At 38.0% G+C, this 22134-nt stretch overlaps 1 protein-coding gene and 1 pseudogene across 2 annotated transcripts; both read left to right on the top strand.

Annotated features, from left to right (window-relative positions):
- Positions 1-7520: 7520 nt before the first annotated feature.
- Positions 7521-10926, top strand: LOC137952305 (probable transcription factor KAN4). 2 transcript variants are annotated; one of them, XM_068799435.1, is made up of 6 exons: positions 7521-8304; positions 8418-8494; positions 8724-8760; positions 8928-9063; positions 10464-10551; positions 10639-10926. In XM_068799435.1, the coding sequence occupies exons 1-6, from the start codon at positions 7854-7856 to the stop codon at positions 10834-10836; spliced, it is 987 nt and encodes a 328-aa protein (XP_068655536.1). In that variant the 5' UTR covers positions 7521-7853; the 3' UTR covers positions 10837-10926. The 2 variants fall into 2 exon arrangements, with proteins under 2 accessions (XP_068655536.1, XP_068655535.1); XM_068799434.1 differs by having other exon boundaries at positions 10627-10926.
- Positions 10927-14907: 3981 nt separating this feature from the next.
- LOC137952117 (uncharacterized membrane protein At3g27390-like) lies at positions 14908-18471 on the top strand (annotated as a pseudogene).
- The last annotated feature ends 3663 nt before the right edge of the window (positions 18472-22134 follow it).

Here is a 22134-nt window from a genome sequence, read left to right as displayed (position 1 = left end):
AGATCAATAGCTGTATTTCTTCGGCATCTTAACAAAAGTTTACCTCAATGGGAAACAGGGAATTGATCAAGGTGATCCAATACCTCTGCTGCTTTTGTAACTCAGTAGCTGAGGCTCTGAGCAAAATATAATTTTATGGTTGCAAATGAGAAAGGTTGGCTTAGTTGGCTTCCATCTTCAGCCAATGTTCTTCTCCCTCTACACCTCTATACCAAGCGTATCCTTCTCTTTATTGAGCTACAGTATGCCCCAACAATTCTATTATAAGGGTCTTGATACACATGACTGGACACTAGTGAGGAGAAATACAAGATTTTCAAATGCTCAACAATTCTATTATAAGGGTGTTGGTGAGAATAAGTTAATATGGGTAGTGACATTTTTTGGCAAATATTCTGTTCCTACCTCTTATTGTAAGCTCATAGACAGAGGTATTTCTTAATTGTCCTTCTCTGGCCTAGAAGGTTACAACACTCCTCTTAACAATCATGAAAGGAAGAATACTAACAAGTGTGCCTGTTTCCAAAGACCAGAATTAAATCGTACCAATTCTTTTTTATTAGATATTGGTTCAAGATCTTGCCACATCCAATATGGGAGACATCAGTTTTAACAACCTTGTTCTATTGAGGGTTGGTTAGGGTAAGACAGGGTAACTGTCAAACTCAAGCTTTAATTTTTTAGATGACCAGAGCATGGTTCATGTCCAAGGTGCAAGATTCTTCTGTAATTATTCATAAAGAAGTTTAGAATCCTGAGCAAGATTGGGATAATAATCTGCAATGTAAGACTACCCAAATATCTTTTGAATTGAGTTTTATCCCTGATTTCATCTGGGGACAGGGAACAGAGTACATGAGCCTTAGCTAGGGGCTCTAGTCAAGAAATCAACTCTCTTAGTTCTCTCATTGACTCAATTAAGAAGTGACTACACTGGTTACATAGGAGTGGCATTGAGTGGGAATTGGAAAAGCACACTCAGATGGAACATGGGTTTCTCCTCCTATTGGGTCACAAAAACTAAATTTTGATGATAATAGCACGGGTAATCCTAGACTAGGAGGTATACTTGGAGCTGTTTGAAATCATGAGGGTCTCCTACTGCTCACATACTCGGGATCCATTAGTGAAACAGATGCGACTAATGCCGAACTAAGTGCTGTTCTTGAGGTGTTCAGTTGTATACAGAACACTTCACATGACTTCTCTCATCCTAGAGGGCGACTCCTTGGTTGTCATTGCTTGGGATAGAGGAGTATTCGACCCTCCCTAGTGTTATGAAAGTCACATTTTCAAATTTCTTATCGGCTCTCAACAACACCCTGTCTTTTGGAATCATATTCATCGGACAAGTATCCATTTGCGAAGTTTGGTGGTCAATATGAGCTATATACTACTATCTTCAATCTATTTATAATTTTCATTATTTTAGTATATTATTGCCTCAGCCATAGAGCTGTATTTTCAATCAATTTCGCCATTCAAACAGTCATTTACATTAGTTTGTTTCCAAGTTTTTTATTTGAAACAATTTTCTCCTTTTTTCCCCTTCTCTTCCTTATCAGTAGTGGTGTTAATTCACTTTCTACTAATTCCCAACTGGTTCTAACGATCTCTTATTTTTCTTGAACTTATGAATGCATTAACTTACCACAGTTTCTTTACAGGCCACACCTTGAACTTTTCATGCTCTCTGAACCAGGTCCAAAGTTTCAGTAATGGTGTAATCACTGTTTAAGAAATTTCAATAGTCCATTAACCACACAGTTCAACATTAACCAGCTTTTCTTCCCTAAACTAGAAGGATTAAGATAATGAACGTTATCAATCCTACCCTGGTCTATCTCTATCAATCCTAACCATTCAAGAGAAAGATTCAGCTAATGTCTGTAAATGTTGCAAAAAAGAAAGTTCAATTCTTCTGCTAAAGAAAATCAATCTGGAAATTTTGTCCAACAATGATTCCTAAAGACTATTTGGAGTGATTTTGATAGTTATTTTCTACAGTTCTTATAAAAAGGGAGACCAAGGTTTGCACCTATAAAATATAACTGGGATGAGTAGAAAGACCACCATTTACAAGAACATTTTCAGGTTAAGAACAATAAGAAATCTTAGGTTCTTTCAGAAAAAAAAAAAAAAAAAACGAAAGAAATTGTAGGTGCTTGATCTGCTCCTGTTCACATGCCCAAATACCTCTTTATAAAACTTCTTCCAGATTCACATGGACTATCTTCATTTTGCATGATCAAGTCTGTACAAGATCTCTGATGATCTCTGCACTGAAATGAAGGTTAGGCTTTGTCTTCTAGCACATAAAGTTGAGGAAAAAGAAAAGAGAGTAGGAAGGAGAGCTATTTTTTTCTTTGTTTGGTTTGAGAGAAACATGGATAGAAAAGAAAAGAAAGAGAAGGAGAAGCTTAGCAGACTTCCCTCTTTCTCTAAAAACCTATCACCACTATTGATTCACCGAAAGGAAGAGATGAGAATACCTTGGGGAGTCTCTCTTGCTGAACATTCTTGTGTTTACTTCACTGGCCAGTTCTCTCTTTCTCTCTTCTAAGCCTCCCTTATTGATATTTGTTTTCATTGCTCAAAAACTTCCTTGTCCTTTTTTCTAATGATAAATTTCTTCTATTTTCAGCTATATTGAAAGGCAATCATAAAAAAAAAAAAAAAAGGGCATAAGACTCTATGTTGTTTTCTGCTTCTATTCTATGCTCATCCAGAAGAGAGAAACCATATTTCTCCTATATTTCCCCTCTCATTTTCTTCTTTCTACCAAACAAAAAAAAACTTCATTTCATTTCTTTTCTTTTTCTACTTCCACACCCACCATGAATCTCCAGAACAGCACTCAATCTCCTTCTCATTCTCTTTCCATTCATAATCTCCTTTGTTCCTACATCCAGTGGTCAGTTCAGTCCTCTGAGAAGTAACAAAACTGCAGTAATGTCTGTCATTTAGTCATCAAAGACAAAGCAGAAAAACTGGGACCTATATCTGAATCAAATCCAAAACGATTTTAACTCACGGGTCCCGTCAAGCGTGAACGATGACCCATAAAATAATTTCCCAGATGAGGTGACCTTCTTGAGTTCATGCCAATGCCTTCCATCTGGTACCCAAGCAGGCAGACACTCTTGTCTCAGAAAACGCCAAAGCCAACATTCAGAATTGGACCTGAAAATGCTCCCCATAAGATTCCAAGGCTTGTCCCTTCCCCTTAGACTCCAATATTTTGTATCCTTTCTTATCATCCTAATCGTTTATCTTTTTCTCTGTGACTCTGCAAGCTTTTCTGCTTAACTTTGTCTGGGGAAGAGTCTCCTTTGCCGTCCTGCCCATTTCCTCGGGGTAGTCCTTACAGCTGTGTTTGGTGGAAAATTCTTCTTCTCTTCGTTTTCCCCAAATGGGTCCCTCTGCAATATTGAAGTAAGCTGTTTGGTTTGTTCTGGAACTGGGTCAGACTCAACTCGGTCTTTGTGACAAGCTCATCACTACTTCAACCCAGTTGACATGTGAAATGACATTAATACCCTGTAACAACGAAATTGTGACTCTTTTATTTGTATTCATATGGTTTTGAGTCCACATAAAGAAGTACGAGCGCAACCGATCGAATGTAGGCATTTATGATATATTTCAAGAGTATGTAAACAATTAACTTAATATCGAACAAACGGATAAAGAAACCCATATCGAATCCTTGTCCATCGAACTTCGTATATAATTAAAATCTTACATTGTCGTTAAAGTCGTATTCGATTACATATTCTTCTATTTTATTAAGAAAAAAACCGATCGAATATAGGCATTTATGATATATTTCAAGAGTATGTAAACAATTAACTTAATATCGAACAAACGGATAAAGAAACCCATATCGAATCCTTGTCTACCGAAGTTCGTATATAATTAAAATTTTACGTTGTCGTTAAAGTCGTATTCAATTACACATTCTTCTATTTTATTAAGAAAAAAACCATTTTTTTCTACCTCATATTGCTCCTAAATGAATCATTATCAACTTAATCCATAAGATTAAGTCACTTTACTTACAATTTACAACAAATGTGACATATTCTATCTTTTGCTTAAATTAGATAGATACCTTGGCCTGATATTAAATTCCCAGCTTGTAAGATACTCCCACTTGTGTTGAGGAGAGGCATTTGACTGGATATTCAAATCTGGGACCTCCCCATTCCTTCTTCTAGAAATTATTCCTACCCAACAGAGCAAACATAAGATACCTATAAACATGCCCTTCCATGACATTAAAATATCTGGCTTTCACTGTCTGATGCTCAAACTTCCACACATGCTCATGGGAAAAATCCAATTTCTTCCTTAAGAAAGGGACTAGGGGAAGGAATGTGATTTGTTTTAATGGAGATGTTAACATTGCAAGGAGTCCCTGGTTTTTTCTATTGGGGTGGGTGGGTGTGACAGCCAAATGGGAGCTTTTTTGGTGTTCAGAGGAGGGAAATGAAAGAGAGATGCCATTAGTTTAAGCAGTAAGACCCTTAGTTCATATTCCTTTGTCCATGTGACAGCCTGGGAAATGGGACTGTGACAGTGTCACAGGAATATTTTCAAATCCTCCAAGGACAGGAGATGGGGGCAATGGCTTCATGCCTTCTCAGAATAGATAAATTCCTGCATGTAGTAAAAGCTTTGATGGTGATGGAAATGAATTTCTTACATGGAAGAATATTCTAAGCTTTGTTTCATGGATTTGGAATGGGGAATGGCAGAGGAGTCACTGTGTTGTATATATAAATATGGGTTTGTGTATATATCCTTTTTATTTCATTTGATATTTTTATAACTGCTGTTACCTACTGAAAATGAAAATGAATGCTGCTCATAGTCTGCATCTAGGGAAGAACAAATCATAATATATTATTATTGTTATTGTTGTCGTCGTCGTTGTTGTTGTTATGAAGATAACAATTCCTTACTCGGAGTTTTCTCTGTTGATTTGGTTGAGTCAGTTTGTTTCGATTGCCTATTTTGATGCCCTATAAGAAATAAGATTTAATCGAGTTAATTCAAAGCATTCTAGTTAAACTAAGTTAGATTAGAAGTCTGACCAAGTTAAAGTTTGTTTCAATTGCCTATCTTAAAGCCCTAAAAGAAATAAGCTTTGATCGAGTTAATTCAAAGCATTCTAGTTAAACTAAGTTAGATAGAACTCAACTGACGAGTTAGAAGTCCGACCAAGTTAAAGTTTGTTTCAATTGCCTATCTTGAAGCCCTAAAAGAAATAAGGTTTAATCGAGTTAATTCAAAGTATTCTAGTTAAACTAAGTTAGATAGAACTCGATGACCGACGAAGTTAAAGTTTGTTTCAATTGCCTATCTTGAAGCCCTAAAAACCTATACAAAATTTTTCATGATTTTAAGATCAAATTCTTTAGTTTTGTTAGGAAATCCAATTCCAAGCTTGTTCTTCCCCTCTTGCAAGCTTGTTCTTCCCCTTTTCAGATTTTATTTTTCAAAAAAAAAAAAAAAAAGATTATACAGCATTCAATCTGTGTATAAGTTATCTAGTAAAGAAAAGGGGTGTGGACTAAAGGAGTCTGCCACAAATCAGATATCGTGGATGTCAATTTACTTGTCAGACTGAAACCAACCCCTAGTAAGACCATGTCTTGATGTGTTCCACACCCATCAGGTCCCACCGTCCGATCGTCAATGCTGTCGTTGAAAAATTGATGATCGGACGGTCAGTACATCAGTGCCATCATCCGAATAGTACTTTGTACATCCCTTTCCTGCTATCCCAATAACCCACTCAAGAGGGCAGGGCCCCCCACCTAAGGGATGTCTTTCCCTGTCACATGATGACTACCAATAACAAGTAGTGTTGCTGGATCTGGTAAAGCGTGGCTGGGCCCACCTGTTCATCATGCAGAGATGGACTGCTTAACAAGATGTGGGTTAGGGCTTAGGAGACATATACCCTTCAAGCGGAAGGGGAGTAGTAGTAGAATGGAAGCTTTTCGCCCTTAGACATCAGTGACCGCATCCTTGGGTGCCTCCACGGTATTTTTGGGGAGCAGCTTAAGGGGACTGCCGGAGATGCTTCTTTCGGGAAAAAGGGTCTTACCTTTTCACCCTCAATTATTGAATCTTGATGCCTATGGCTGGCCACCCCTATTAAATAAGCATCCGCCGCTCACGTTAGCACCTCCCGCCCTCGAACTCCGTAAAGGCCCTCTTGTCCGTGGAAGCTGTCCTCAGCGATTTCTCCGAAAAGGAGACTATTATTCTTTCGGAGTTTCGGGAGATCCGGGATTTGATCCCGACTATTATTCCTAATTCATTAATTAAATCTTCCTATTTAGATCGACGGCGGAGACCCTTTGTTGCGCGCATCGACGGTCCACATACAAAATTTCGGATACGTCCAAAATGAATCCCAAGTCCCAATGTCGTGGGGCCCAACGCATCGGCCCTCGCCAATGATTTCGCTTTGTCGACTCGACTTTTCACGGAAACATTGCTGTGGCGTCTTCCGTTTATTTTGAGCCGAACGATGCGCGTCTCGACGGTGAGGATTTCTTCGGGACCGCTAGGCATGGGCCCGGGTGATGAAAAGAACTAAAACTGAAAAAAATCGACCGCATTAAGCGCTGACCAAACGGCTTCCGAAAGGATTAACAAATGATTACTTGCCTTTCTTCCTCCCGATATTTTGTTATTCCGAAACTACCCACTTTCGCTCCCCACGTGACTTCGGCACGTGGAGGTCCGTGGCTGATTTCCCGCCACGTGGCTCCATCGAGCTCCGAGGGGCTCGAGAGTAGGGAAGCGATTGTGGCCCCACTATTCCCGCACGAGGACAAATACTAGCCTTTGAACAGTTTAATTAGTGGGCCCCGCTGGTCGCGGCAGTCTCGCTGCATGTGCATTGCTGCCCCGATGTCGTCGCCGGAGAAAACCGTCCCCACGCCTCATATTTCTCTTCTCGCGACAAGGAATTCCAATTTCTCTTCGTTTTCTCACCATATCAACGTGGGACGTGTCATTAGCTGCCTCGTAGGATCCACGTCTGCGTGTTCTTCGAAAATGAAAGAAACAAAAAACAATTTCAATAAGAGAGAGAGAAGATAAATAGAAGAAAAAAACGGAAAAAGATAAGAGAGATGAGGGGAGAGAATGTGGAGAAGAGGGTCCTCGTCTGCGTCTGTTGACGTCAAAGAGATGCCAAAATTCCATAAAACAGTGGGAAAAACGATTCTTTTCGGGTTTTCTCGATTTCCAAGTCGTTCCACTGCCACCACCATTTAATCCCTGTACCACCTCTGCCTTTTCATACACAGACACTCTCTCTCTCTCTCTTTCGCTCTCTTTCAATCTGTTCATCTCTGGTTCAGTTGTTCTTCTCTTTCTCTAATTCTGATATTTCAACTTTCTTAAAATATACCTCGGCCTCTTTTCACATCTGCTTCTATTTCTATATATATTCCCTCGCTTCAATTCTTCTCTCTCTGAGTGAGACTCTCTGGGTTCTGCGAGGTTGCCCTGAAGGTTTATTGACTGGTTTTCTATTAAAAGCCATTCTTGGATGTGTAGAGTCTGTAGACAGCTAGGGAGATTGCTAATCTGCGTATGCCCATGCAAATCATAAGCCACATGATATAATCACTGCCTTCTTGTTTGAAGCATCGTCGTCTTTGATCTCCTTTCACTCCTTCATTCATTCCTTCATTCCTTCTCTCTGCAATATCTCTGTGACTGGTTTGGTTTTTTGAATTTTTGATCTTTTTCACTTGTGGGGTTTTATAGTGCATGATTTGATCTGGGTGTCCGTCATTCGTCTCATCGAGGTCGAAATATCAATGAAGACTCCTGCGGGTTTTCCTGATCTCTCTCTGCAGATCAGCCCACCGTCCGTTTCAGATAGAGAATCGGGCTTAGAGGGGTTGGTGAGGAAGCCGCCACTCCTGAGAGAGATTCATTCGGCGAGTACGGATTCTGGCAGTAGTGGGAGTGATATCAGCCATGATCAAGGGTTGTGGCACCTCGAGAGGGGTTATGATCTCCAAGGAGGAGGAGAACCGACATTGAGTCTCGGGTTTGAGGCGGGGTATGATCTGCCGCCGCCTCCGTCGCAACTCCACCGCCATTTTCAGCAATTGCACCACCCGCACACCTACAGTCGTGACTTTAAGAGGAGCTCCAGGTTGGTGAATGGAGGCAGGAGAAGCATCAGAGCTCCTAGAATGAGATGGACCACCACCCTCCATGCTCATTTTGTTCATGCAGTGGAGCTGCTCGGAGGCCATGAAAGTATGTACAACTGACATAATCATCCCGATTCTAATTGCTTCTTCTTCTTCTTCTTTTTCTTCTTCATAGAGGGTAAATTCGTTCTTAGCTTTCTGCTGAAATTATCCTGATAGGAGCGACACCCAAGTCAGTTTTGGAGCTGATGAATGTGAAGGATCTAACTCTAGCTCATGTGAAAAGCCATTTGCAGGTGAGAGTACTGATGATAAAAAAAAAAAAATCATCTAGGGTTTGAACTGGAAGAAGCATTGGCTGCTATTATTATCTTTTGTTGTCATATTGTTGTTTTGAACGTGTTATGGGCTCTGTGGTGGGATACAAAAGAATAAAGACAAAAAGGCATCTAGTGAGTAATCTTAGCACGGTGGACTTTGCATTTGTATTCTCAGTTTTTTCTGTCTTTGTGGGTGGTATTGCAGATGTATAGAACAGTGAAGAGCACTGACAAAGGAGCAGGTATTTGGATTCTCTCTCTCTCATTTCAGCAATTTGGTCCTTTTGTAATCAAAGGAGTGGCAGATATTCTTCCCATTAATCCTTCTTGTAGACTCTTCTACATGAATTATTTCTTCTATGTCTGGTAAAGCACTAGCAAATTCCTCCATGAATGATGAACCTTGCAGGTCAAGGGCAGACAGATGTTGCTTCGAATCAAAGGACAAGAATCACTGAAATGGACTCTGGATCATCTTCTGACAGAACTCCAATCAACCTTTGTTTTCCTCCAAACCCATCTTCTCCACCACCCAGATCTCCAAGGTGGGTAAATTTTCATCTCCACTGTCTTCAACCTTCTTCTTCTCTTACTTGACACATGTGAAGGATTTCATCACCTCTGCGTCTCTCTCTCTCTCTCTCTCTCTCTGTTTACACGTGTACACGTGCATGGTTGTCTCATTAACCTCACTGTGTAGACAATGGCCCTTCATGCAAGTATTTTATTAACTTATCGATGCTGCTGAAGAAAGTCTAGGTATGAGGTTACTGGGAGTATTATTAAATTGTTCATGGTTGGAATTTTCTGTTCTTATTCACTCTGGTTGAGATGCCTTCAGGAAAAGAACAACATGCATGGATGTAGTTCCTTTTAATATTTCTAGGTTCATTGACTAGTGTTGGGGGAACCAATGCTTTTCATCCATTCGAGCCTTCCCACAAGCAAGGTCTCCTTGTTCATTTCTTCTCTGGTCTAGTGCAAATAAATGAGTTTGTCCAAATCCCGACGATGGTTACAGCTTGTTTGAGAATGGTGAACGGTCAAAGATTACATAAAGGGTTCCTTCTTTTCGGGTAGAATGTAATCACAAGTGATGTCATTTTTTTTTTTCTGTTAGATCTTTGCTACAGAAAGAAGCATTCTTTCTGCGCGGGGAAACGAGACAATTTAATATGAACCCTAGTTTTGAAAGGTCGTCTTCCCCAGCGTAGGCTGCTTTCTGTTATTGGAGATGCTCTCGATATTCTCCTTTTGCCATGTCTGGGAAACTGGGTCTCCTTCAGAGATTGACTAGGATTTTTTCTTTGCATGGCAATGTTATCAGAGGTTTGATTATTGAGATGTGACACGGGACATCACTAAATCAATGGGTAAAGATGCAGATGCGCCTTCAGCTGCCGTGATTTATATAGATTCCAAGTTTTTTGTTTGGAATCACTGGCTTCGAACTGGCCTCTGCAACCTAGATCTTTTGACAGAAAAATGAGGTCCATTGTTGCCTGACGGTGTTCAGAATTCACAAAACTCCCCAGACCGAGTTCATGGCTCTGCCTCAGCTGGGTTCCCTTTCTCATTGCCGTCGTCCCATTTTTTTCTGTTTTCTAAATGAAGCTCATTGCACACTTTGCGTGAAGAAGATGAAATGCTAGCTTTTCATCCAGAACTTCCATGGCACAATCTGAAACTAGATGAACCCCTCAAAGCTTTCAAGTACATGGAATGTTTTGTGGAGGTGCTTTAGTTCGTTTACTGAATTTATTAAATCTAATATTCTTTGGTTGTAGTGATGGTTATCTCCATTGGATGTTTTCCCTGGTTTTGGCCATTTGTTTCCAGTTTCCATTCAAGGGATGGATAATCTCTCCTTTTGCTTTTTGTGCAGCAAGCTTAGTATATGTTCAATCTTCTGACAGAAGTGTATGAATAATTTGTTTATTCACAGGGGGAATGTCTGGAGTCCATCAATGCCAGAAAGTGTCTCCAATCAACCTTACTTGAGATACATTGATTTGATCAATGAAGAAGCTAAGGTATGAAACAGTAACAATGACGCCAGACTCTACACTCTTCTCACTAAATGCAACTCAAGTTATGTTCTTGACGAGGAAAAATTGCAGGTGGATGAATGCTGCGAATCACTTGATGCATCTCTCATGGAAGCTGACAACCTGTATTTAACAACCCCTTTCCCATCCTCACATCTGGGGTCCAATCTGCTTCCCAAATTGCCTAACTTAGAGTTTACATTGGGGAGACAAGGTTGGCAAATGGACTATGCTGAGTCTTCAAAAGAACTAACCTTACTCAAATGTTGAATTTACTATACTCCGTTTCCTTACAAAAGAAAGTCCCATGTGGTGCCTGCAACATTTTATGGGGTTTCACATCTCTTAGCTGTGTAGCCTTCAATCAATATATAGTTATTGGTTAAATGAGAAGTTCATATTCCATTAGAGATTACTAATGTATTCTTATCGGTTCCTCTCGAATATACTTTCGATCGGTAGACATACGATTGCACCTCACCGATCACTCGGAGGACCGATCTGTCTTGCAATTGATTCGCTCGATTTCATACTCCCATGAAGGATTGGTGGGAAACATAATCTTGTTGCTCATTAACTCCACAAGAGTTTGATAAACATATTGCAATGTCTATTGAATTAAGCTATCTAATTCTTGAACCCATTACCATTTTGAGCATTAAAAATAATTAGCCATATTTACTTTTTTAAAATTATAATTTAATATATATTTATGTGGGAATAGGTTTTGATGGTGCCCAAACCAATCACCTTTTGAGTCCAGCCTCCGGGATTAGGGCGGTAAATGTATCAAGATAAACATATGAACCCGAATCCGATATATTCGCTAAATATCCGAATCCGGTTTCGAAAAGGACTAAACCTCATTTATCCCCTAATTTTCCCCCCTCCACTGATATTTCCCATTTTACCTTTTTTTAACTCATGTTTCTTTAATATTTTCTGTTTTAGTATTTTTAATATTTTTTAAATATTTTTTTTGACTTATTTATTTGTTTTTTAATACAGGAATGCAAACCAGATATCCAAAATCGGATTGGATCTGGGCTGGATCCGATTTATTCACTACCTGGACTAACGGTAACTCGACCTGGATTTTATTGGATCAGAGTCAGGACCGATCGCATAATCCCAACATACATTTAAAACTTTTCAAAAAATATATATCGAATAAAATTAGGGGTGGCATCGAGTCGAGCCGAGCCGAGCTTGAACCTGTTTATGTTCGATCCGAGAGCCCAACGAGTTCGAGCCGAGCTTCGAGCTGAGCTCGAGCCTCAACATACATTTAAAACTTTTTAAAAAATATATATAGAATAAAATGTATATAAAATTATGCATACATTTTACATAAAATTGGGCATGACCTCTACATAAAATTGGGCATAACCTATATATATATAATACGTGTATAAGATTGGGCATAACCTCTACTTAAAATTGAGCATAATCTATATATATAATACTTGTATAAAATTCGGTACAAACACTCAATAAAATTGTCTATACTTTCCATAAACACTCCATGAAATTGTTTATACACTCCATAAAATAGTCTAAACACTCCATACACTGCATAATATTATAAATAAACTCCATACAATAATCAAACACAACCAAATTAAATGAAATATCACTATCAATTTACAATCACCCAAATAAAAACTATAAATCCTTTAAATAAAATCCTATTACTATTACAGACTTACTAGAAAATTACAAGAAATATTTTAAATTTTTCTTAGGAAAGTTAAATGGACCTCTTATTGCCTTTTCTAAGGAAATAAATAAAAAATTAATAATTAATCTAATATATTATTATACTTATCGATAAATGTTTAATCACATAAAATGTCAAACACAAAATTGCTATGAAAATTGCCTCATACTCAAAGTATTATATCATCAACTGTCAAATACTTATTCAAAATTTTTCTATATGGTTTTCTAACCCATCTTGGCAAGAAAATCTTATTTAGAAAATTATATATTTTTTAAAAAGAATTTATAATTAGAAAAATATTTTGAAAAAACATGAGGCACTAATGGTCCCTATATTTCTACTAAAAATTGTCTTTCCAACATTTATTGAAAAAACCACTAATAGTCTCTAGAAACGTATTTCTACTAAAATATCTTTTCAATTTTTTTAAGAGCCATGAGGAAGGGACAAAAAGTTTTTTTTCCCCTTATTTATGATCTCGCACGTAGGGGTGGCTTTGAATAAATTATATATAAAAATTATGCATACATTTTAAAAAAATATAATGATAGGGGAGGTTCAGGATTGAATTTCAATAATGGATTAAAATGCACCAATATTAATATTTTTTACTCCAATTGTTGTCTAGCTTTTTTTGTAATTTTTGAATTAGTACCCCTAGATGAAAATTTATATTCTAGGAAAAACTAAAAATATTTTTCCTATGATACATATTCCCAAAAAACCTTTAAATAAAATCTTATTACTATTACTGACTTATTAGAAAATTACAAGAAATATTTTAAAATTTTCTTAGGAAAGTTAAATGGAGCTTTTATTGTAGGGAAGTAAATAAAAATTAATAATCAATCTAATATATTATTATACTTAGCGATAAATTTTTAATTAAATAAAATATCAAACACAAAATTGCAATGAAAATTGTTTCATGCTAAAAGTATTACAACATCAACTGTTAAATATTTATTCAAAAATTTTTTATACAGTTTTCTACCCCATCTTGGTACGAAAATCTTACTTAGAAAATTATATGATTTTTAATAAAAAAATTCAATTAGAAAAATGTTTAAAAAAATGAGACACTAATAGTTTATAGAAACTTATTTCTATAAAATTTATTTTTAATTTTTCCAGAGGAAAAAGTTTTTTTTTTTTTACTTTATGATCTCGCACGTGCTAGATCATCTTTGCGCGAGGGAGGGGGGAGATTATTTCTCCCCTAATTTCTCCCATTCTGGTTTTCCGCCTAGACGACGTGGAGGGAAGGGGGTTACGGTGCTGGGGAGGACCTATCGTCGGGGATGACGTCTGCGACAGAAGCGGCGACGACGAGGAGAGGAAGAAATCGAACGGACGGCCATAGAGGCGGCCGACGAGCAGTTACGACAACGGTAGAGACGGCCGGCGAACAGCTGCGACGGCGACAACAGTCGATGGGAGGGATCGACGGTGACGAGGGGAGGAAAATTCCCCCCCCCCCCTCTCGATCCCGTCCCCGCTCCCGCTCCCCCGCTCGCTCGCGATCCCGATACCGATCCAACTCACTTCGAGCCGGCTCGCGAGCCGACGAACCGAACTTGGCTTTGGTCGAGCTCGGCTCGTTAAGGTAAACGAGCCGATTTCGGTGCTCGAGCTCGATAGATAACGAATCGAACCGAGCCAAACTCGAGCCGCTCGCAAGCCGGCTCGGTTCGAAGCCGCCCCTACCTTGGTACGAAGGATTGCTTAATGAACCCGTCCTGCGAACCCGAGCCGAACAATTAATTTTTCTTCTGCTTTGTTAAAACACTAACATGGTTCCACTCGCCGAGATACTCCTCATGTAAAGACGGTTTAAACGGTTGCTTTTCGAGCTGTCTTTCGTTTCCTTCCTCGGAAGATCTTCTCGAATCAGCTGAGAGAAATTTAAGCTTTTCTCTCCGGTCGCGGAGAATAAATTATTTCCGAATCAGAATCCATGTCGAAAATGGTGGTAAAATCTGACAAAAGGCACTCTTGCTTCATCACTATATCTTATTTGCTTGAGCCAGTTGCGAGACTCCAAAGCAAAAACGTGATTTGATTCTCGACTTACTTTGAACGCTTTGAAAATGCTCGGATTTGGCTGATGAAGCTGTCAATCTGATCATCGAACTCTGTTTGGAGGTAATTTTGTTCATGTTATAGATTTGGTTAATCCTGTCTTTCGTATTTCGTATTTAGTTCTTCTAGGCGGAGGGACGAGCGTCTTTCGGAGTTATTTTTGCTTAAGTGTCAAGCTTGGTGGCTCTTCTGCCATATCTTGTGGTGAAGATCTTGAATTTTCTATGAAATTCAGTTCTTGAGGATTCTTGTGCTGTTAGATTTCAATGTCTTGTAAACTTTAAGAGATGCTCCTGGACTATTTCTGCGCTTTTCAGGGACTTTGATACATTCAATACCGTTTTGTTCTTACGAGAGTTATAACAGGTAGTTTAGTAATTGTATTCGGGGTTTCAACATAGAAGTATTAGTTGTTGTAGTTGTTGTTGCTGCTCTATTTTGGGATTTCGTAACTGTAGGGTTTTACACCTGGTGTTAGAAACTGTTCTCACGTATTCTTCCTGGTTTCAGATAATGCTTTTGTGAAATCCTGTGGAATGGGATCATATGAGGGATGCGTGCTTCATTTATGCAACTTCGGGATTGGTGCAACTGTTTTCGTCTTTCTTTTAGTTCTTGTACTTGCTAAAGGTTCTACTCTTACTGGTTCAAATTGCTATTTTTATTCTGTGCTTACTCCTTCAGTTATGGATTGAAGATTGGACCATTCATTTGCAGCAGCAGTAATATGCCCCATTGTGACTTTGTTCTTCAGCATTGGAAATTCTGTTATTATTATCGGGCTATGGCCTTGTCACTTTGTTTGGACTTGTTATTGTCTTTTAAGGTATGTCATTTTTTTTTTTCCAACGTAAAAGAGTTGTGATTTTAAGGTTGGACTTGAAGATGATTGAGGTATGGCATTATGCTCAGGACAAACAAATTTGGTGCATTACTCAAGGGCCTTCTGATCATAACCTTGCCGATTTTATTACTAGCTTGGCTGGTTGTGGGAATCATAGGAAGCATTTTTGCAGGCTTTGGTTATGGATTCTCTTCACCTGTTATTGCTACATTCGAAGCCATACTTGAAAGTGTTGAGAATAAGTTGATTAGATGCTTTGTGGTATGCACTTTCAAATGCTTGAAAACTTCAGAATTTTGTTATTTTTTGGCTAGTTTTCAGATCATAAAATGCTTGGTTGAAGTTGTTGATGGCATGTAAACGGTTTTGCTCACTAATCCATACCATTCGATTGCTGGCTTTTCATTCAGTGGAGCGTCCTATTGAAAGGTCTTGCCTGTCTGTTATCTGTTCCCTTTTGACCATAGATCTTAAATATCTGAATGCTCCAAGAAAGTGTCCATTTGTTGAGGTAAACAACACAGGGGCCATCTCCTCCTCAATCTCTTCCTTGCTTTCTTTCTCTGTGTGTTTCACTGGTGAAAATTAATTACAGAGAAGAGACTACCATGTAAGCCTAAATATGAATTTCTACTGCATTATGAAATTCATGAAATAGAATTAAACGAAAGGGTGAAAGAACGCTTACTTCCAGCTATGTCTATCAAATTCCCAAAGCAAAAGATCGTTTTATCTACTCAGAGGCTCCTCGATGGAAGAGTCACAGGCGCTCTACTAGACCAGAACCGTTGTTCTTAAATACATATTTTTCCATCAAAAGATAGAGGTTTCAAAAGCAGTAACTTTTAACATACCAATGAAGCCTACATGCCCTTCTTATGATGCTAATGAGATTTATGTTATTTATTCTATTAACAATCTTCAGCTACTACTATTCAGTTTTGGTTATTAACACGACCAACCTCATCATGATGATCATCATGAGATTTCCTCCCGTTTTGTTACAATGCTGTCATTTAGTTTAGAAGTTAATTATTTAATGCAGGATGGTACATGGAAATCTGTTGTACGGGCAAGCATTATTGTCCGTGACTTTGCCGATGTCTGTTAGTATTCCTACTTTTCGGTAATGGATGGATTGCTGGAGTCAAAGAGTGAGAAGCCTACAGAAATCAAGTAATGTTTTGTTGTGTGCATCTTAACACTTTATATGATTCTGTCTTGCAGGATGCACTTATTGAATTCTATTTTATTTTCATTAGATTGTTTTCTTGAATGGTCTACAAGGTAAGCAGTATCAATCATTTAAACTGTTATATTATGCAGCAAATGAGAAGCTTCTCTAAATGAATGCTGAAGTCAGGTACAAAAACAGTGAAAAAGTAGAAGGAATTATAACCTCATCTCTTGCTTATTTTATAAACATTATGCTGCATTGGCCTGAAAACTCTAGTTGTTCTACTATTCTTCTGTAGATTATTCCAGATACCTGGATGTGCACTAGCGGGGATTCTTGGGGTATTAGTTGATGTTCCCTTTATGACCATTATAGTGCTTTACAAAGCACCAATCATGCTCTTTAAAGGTTGGATGAGATTGGGGTATGATCTTATTGGGACGGAAGCTCCTTTTTCAAAAACTGGTTGTGTACCCATTGCCGGATTATTCATTTTTTTGTGGCCAGCAGCAGTCTCAGTGGCTGCTTTAGCTGGTACCATTTCCAGCTTCTTTGTCGGATGTTATGCTGCTGCAGTGGCATATCAGGTAATCAACTTTTATTTACATGGATTGCCAAAGTTCTCAAGTAGAAAATGTTCTCATCTGGACTACGTAAGCTTAACCCTGTTCTATAATTGTTTATTGTCACTGCCGGCTGTTAGGAAAATTCTACCAAAAGGGGACTTGTATTTGTTATTGCTGCTATCTCTCTGTTTGACGAGTACACTAATGATCTTCTTTCCTTGCGATAAGGATCATGTTTTCCAAGGTAAATAACCTGTGTAATGCATTTTGTTGTGCAACATACGTTCTGTTTTTAGGGGAAAATGGACAAATACATAGAAGAATTTGACTATTTGAAGATATCTTGGCTGCTGGATGCACCAATTGATTGTATTTGTTCATGTGCTTGCCCAGACCTAAGTACCGTGAACGTCCAGAATCTTCTGCAGTTGAATTTCCTCCAAGGTGTTCATCAGGGCAGCCTGAGATTGTTCATGCCAAACAACCACCTTTAGAGACATCTTCTTTGAAAATACAGGAACTTAAGGGTTTTATGGTAAGAGTGTTTTAGAGCATTCTACAATCTACCTTTTTTTTTTTTTTTTTTTTTTATGTGTGTGTCTAAAACTGTTTAATAGTGATAATTGGTGTATTTCTTCAGATATGGGGCAATTTTTTCAAAGCGTGTGAAGACATTGGCATAGAGCTTATTAGATTTGGCGCCATTGGAATATCAGATTTGGACGGATGGCAACGTTCAACGAACAAGATAGTTCTTATAGGGCTTCCTGCTTATGTATTTCTTCAGTGTTTTCTGCGTTCTATCAAGAATGGTTCTGATGGTTTCCTGATGCGTATGATGAACTTTTAAATCTTGAACAATGTTACTGCTTTTTATAATTTTGTAAGAACACATTTGTGTCATTTGTATATCTTTTGTATCTTTCAGGTGATGGTACTGAGTTGACAAGCAGTAACAGGCCTGCGGAGAGGGTGTTTGAGTGGTTGTTTGAGCCCATGTTTCTTATGAAAGAACAGCTTAAAGCTGCAAAGTTAAATCCAGAGGAAGAGGCATATCTGCATAAATTGACCCTTTACTGTGGTGATGTAAACAGAGTAAGGAGTTGGAGTAATGGTGGGGTTCCTCCTGCAGACGAGATTAGAAGAGCCCAGTTGTATGGCATCAGTCGAAGGTATTCTCTCATGCTCCTCCTACATGCCTTATTTCCAATTGTAATAACCTAGTTACCATATTTCCTTCTCTCTTCTGTCCCGGGAAAACTTTTCCTCCTATGCATTAACAGCAGAGGAGGCATCTTCCACTCCTATTTATTATATTAAAACACGTGAATGCTTTTTTGTTTTGCTGCTCCAAACCTCATACTCGGATTCTTAAATCAGGTTACAGGGCTTTTGCATTTCAGTTTCAAGGTTGCCAACCTTCTGGCGTCGCTTCCATGAAGTGGTGAAAGTCCTGCTGCAGGAAGCCCAATCAACCGGGAGGGTGAGACTTTATGATATTGAAATTGTTTAGACATTTGCAAAATACATGGACATCCTTCTACTCATCCAACAATTCTTCAATCACTGAAAGAGGGAAGTTGTCCTTTAAGTTTGTAGCGTTTAAGTGCTCTATAGTCTACATAGAAATGGTAAGTCCCATTCTTTTTCCTGACCAATAAAACTGGCAAAGAATAGGGATTGGTATTGGGTCGGATGAATCCAACTCCCAACATTTCTTTAACCCACTTCTAAATTCAGCTTTTTTTATATGAAGATATTTGTATTGACAAACATTTGTTAGTGGTGCCCTTGTGACAATGAGAATCTTGTGATCTTGTTCTTGAATTGAGGGTAACTCCTTTGCCTCTTGAAACAACTAGATGAAGTGAGTGAGAACTAAGTCCACACAATAGGAAACAATTGCTAAAGCATACCACCTTGATATGGTGAGATCAACCACGCATCATATTAGAAAATTCTCAAACTATCCCCAATTGCCTCAATTCAGTCAGCACCCTGGCAAAATTCTCGTATTGCTGCGAGCTGAACCTCTCACGGAAATCATATGAAAATTCTATCAAGTAGGCTGTCGTATAACTGTAAACAATTGTAGAGCGGCTTCCTCTAGATAAAAAGAAGCAAAACTGATTTTTTTGGATATTTGTAAAAGAGAAATAGATGGATTTGAAGATGCATTCCTCCCCTACATACCCACTTTTGGTGAAGGTCTTCTACTCGAACCTAGAGGTAGAAGAACTATCCCCGACCACCTTGAAGCTCACTTCTTATGTGAAAAAGATCACCGTCTGCCTGCATTGTATTGATTTCAATGACATATTAGGAACAGCCATCATGGGGATCACAGGATATGTAAATAACATATTACAACCATTCTCCAACACTCTAAGAGTAGACCTCACCAATGAACAGAGTATGAATCTGACAAAGAAAAACTCTATAGGTGTGACTAAGGTCAGTAAATTCGGCTTCGCCAAATGAAGAGGCTAATATTTTAAAAAAGAAACTATCGGTGAGGAGGCACTGCAACAAATTGGCTTAGGAGATGAAATGAGCCTGAAACCACCTCAATCTGAGCAATATGAGGTTTTAAAGAGAAAGCAAACTGAAGGTGCACCCTCATCCTCAGATCGGTTCCGACAACTTGAAGAGGCGACTGATGAATTGAAAGGCGATTCAAACTGCACTTATAGCTATGCAAGAAGAGCTCAAGTTGGGTCAAAATGAGCCCAGAGAGGGCCAGATTAGAATCATGTCCATGCTAGAGATCCGACTCAGCCACTTTGTTGCACCGTCACCGTCTCAATAGGTTGCCACTCCTTTCATTTTGACTGAGGCCAAAGTCCTTATCTTTTGTATTTACATTTGTATATGTATAAATCTTTTTCTATACATTTTGACTATATATGAAAGGCCATTGAGCCGCTTTTTGTCTCATATTCTAATTTGCAACATCTTTTTGAGTATGACAAAAATGGGGATAAAACAACAAAAGGAGCTAAAGCACTAAAATAAAAAAATAAAACTTAAAATTTTGATGTGCATAAATAAAGGAGTAGGGGGGGGGGGGGGGGGGTTCCTAAATTGGCAATATTACTTAGCTCCGACTCCTAGGGATGTTTTTAGTTTTAGTTTTTCGAAGTTAAGTTATGTCATCTTAAAAAAAAGGGGATGAGGGCTTTTTCCCTAAAATTGGCAATACTACTTAGCTCCGACTCCTAGGGATGTTTTTAGTTTTAGTTTTTCGAAGTTAAGTCATGTCATCTTAAAAAAAAGGGGATATTGTTGATCAATCATCAACTCCTTTCTTAATTTTGATGATAACAAAACTTAATCTATCTAACAATGGTAATTCTAGAATTTCAAATGTATTTCCTTCAAGAGATACAAAAGTCAAAGGTCTATTCAATTAACCAACACAAGCTTCTCAAATGCCTTGAGCTACACAACAGTGTTAAAGTATTCTTGAAGAAGCACCCTAAAAAGAAGAAGAAGCAAGAATTGAAGACTAGAGTTTAGGAAGTCATGAAAATCATAAAACTCAGTCTATGTAAGAGAGCAATCTCAAATCTTTCAAACTTGAGGTACAATAGAAACTTTTGGAGCTTTAGGTCATATTTGCATTTCTACATGTCTTACCAAAGCATAGACACGTTCTCAAACATGTTAGAGTCTCTTAGGATCAATGTTTTTTATGCTTTAAAAATCCACTTAGTGAACTGGCATTGGATTGATTGATCAACATCTGCCAATGATCAGTCAACCAGAAGTGCACAAGCCAAAAATATAAAGCATGATCGATCAATCAATTAGGGTCGATTGATTGATCAACTAGAACATGACGAAATTGTGTTATAAAGCATGATCAATCATTCCTAGTGGTTGATCGATCAATGATGTCCTATCAATGTAAAATCAGACTGATTAATCAATCAACCTCCAGACATTGATCGATCATATAGAACTTTGCTTACTAACCAGGGACATAAAGCATGATCCATTATAGCAAATTCATTGATTGATCATACATGTTATGCACTGCCAGTAGAAATTTTGACTAATTTATCATTCCATGTACATTGATCGATCAACTTAAATTATCAAACCCAATGGAAGGATATTGATCTATCATACCATCTGTTGAAGAATGGGTATGGAAGATTTTGACATGATTCTAACGGTAAGAAGTCTCACAGAACCAAAATAAATACATTGGAGTCTAAGAAGAGTCTTAGTTAAAGGTATTTTAGTTATGTTAGTCTTCTATTTATGTTTAGTTATTCAATTATTTTAGGACTTATCTTTTAGTATTTAACTTTGGGTGTAACTGGGATAAGGGTAGTTTAGTTGTAATTGGATTCTACTTGTTTCCTCTATTATAAATAGAGGCTCATTGTACTCAAATTACAACAAGTTATTGAAGTATTTCTCTTTTTTATAAATTCAACACCATTGATCAGTAAGTCATTTTCTAACAAAAATATACCCAATTGATTGATCAACACTTTACATTGATCGTCAACTTTTTCAAACGGGCAAAACAATACTAGTTTGGCTTGGAAAACTTATAAATACCCCACCAAATATCTCTTTGAGAAGTTAATAAGATTTTTTTGGCACAACTACTGCATTCTACTCTCAAACACTTGAAATTCCTTCCTAAGTCCTATTTTCATAAAGAAAGAATCTAATTTACAAAACCATTTCATCCTTTTCTCAAATTCCACTCCTTGCCTGCATATAGTCATGCTCCTATTCATCACCATTGTGCATCAAAGTCCTTAGACATTTCAAGGAGACTCTCAAACACTTGAAATTCCTTCCTAAGTCCTATTTTCAGAAAGAAAGAATCTAATTTACAAAACCATTTCATCCTTTTCTCAAATTCCTCTCCTTGCCTGCATATAGTCATGCTCCTATTCATCACCATTGTGCATCAAAGTCTTTAGACATTTCAAGGAGAAAGTCCTCTCTCCTAAAATTACAAAGGGTGTAAGTTTTTCTTGTTTTGTAATTTTTCATTTTCTTGACAAATTCATCTAGAACTTTGAGCATACACATGGCTTGAAAGAGAACCATAATCTCTTCCATGTAAATTCTAAGCTAATAGAGGATATTACTAGATTTTCCCAAGCATGGATTATTGGGTCATGAATATCAATAGGGGAACATTGAT

Source organism: Aristolochia californica, unplaced genomic scaffold (assembly GCF_029961685.1).
Source record: "Aristolochia californica isolate CCGP_79_NKW_82.1479 unplaced genomic scaffold, dmAriCali1.0.hap1 SCAF_15, whole genome shotgun sequence".
NCBI classification, from domain to species: Eukaryota; Viridiplantae; Streptophyta; class Magnoliopsida; order Piperales; family Aristolochiaceae; genus Aristolochia; species Aristolochia californica.
The sequence above is the reverse complement of the archived record's forward strand: the minus strand, read 5'-3'. Positions and strand labels throughout refer to the sequence as shown.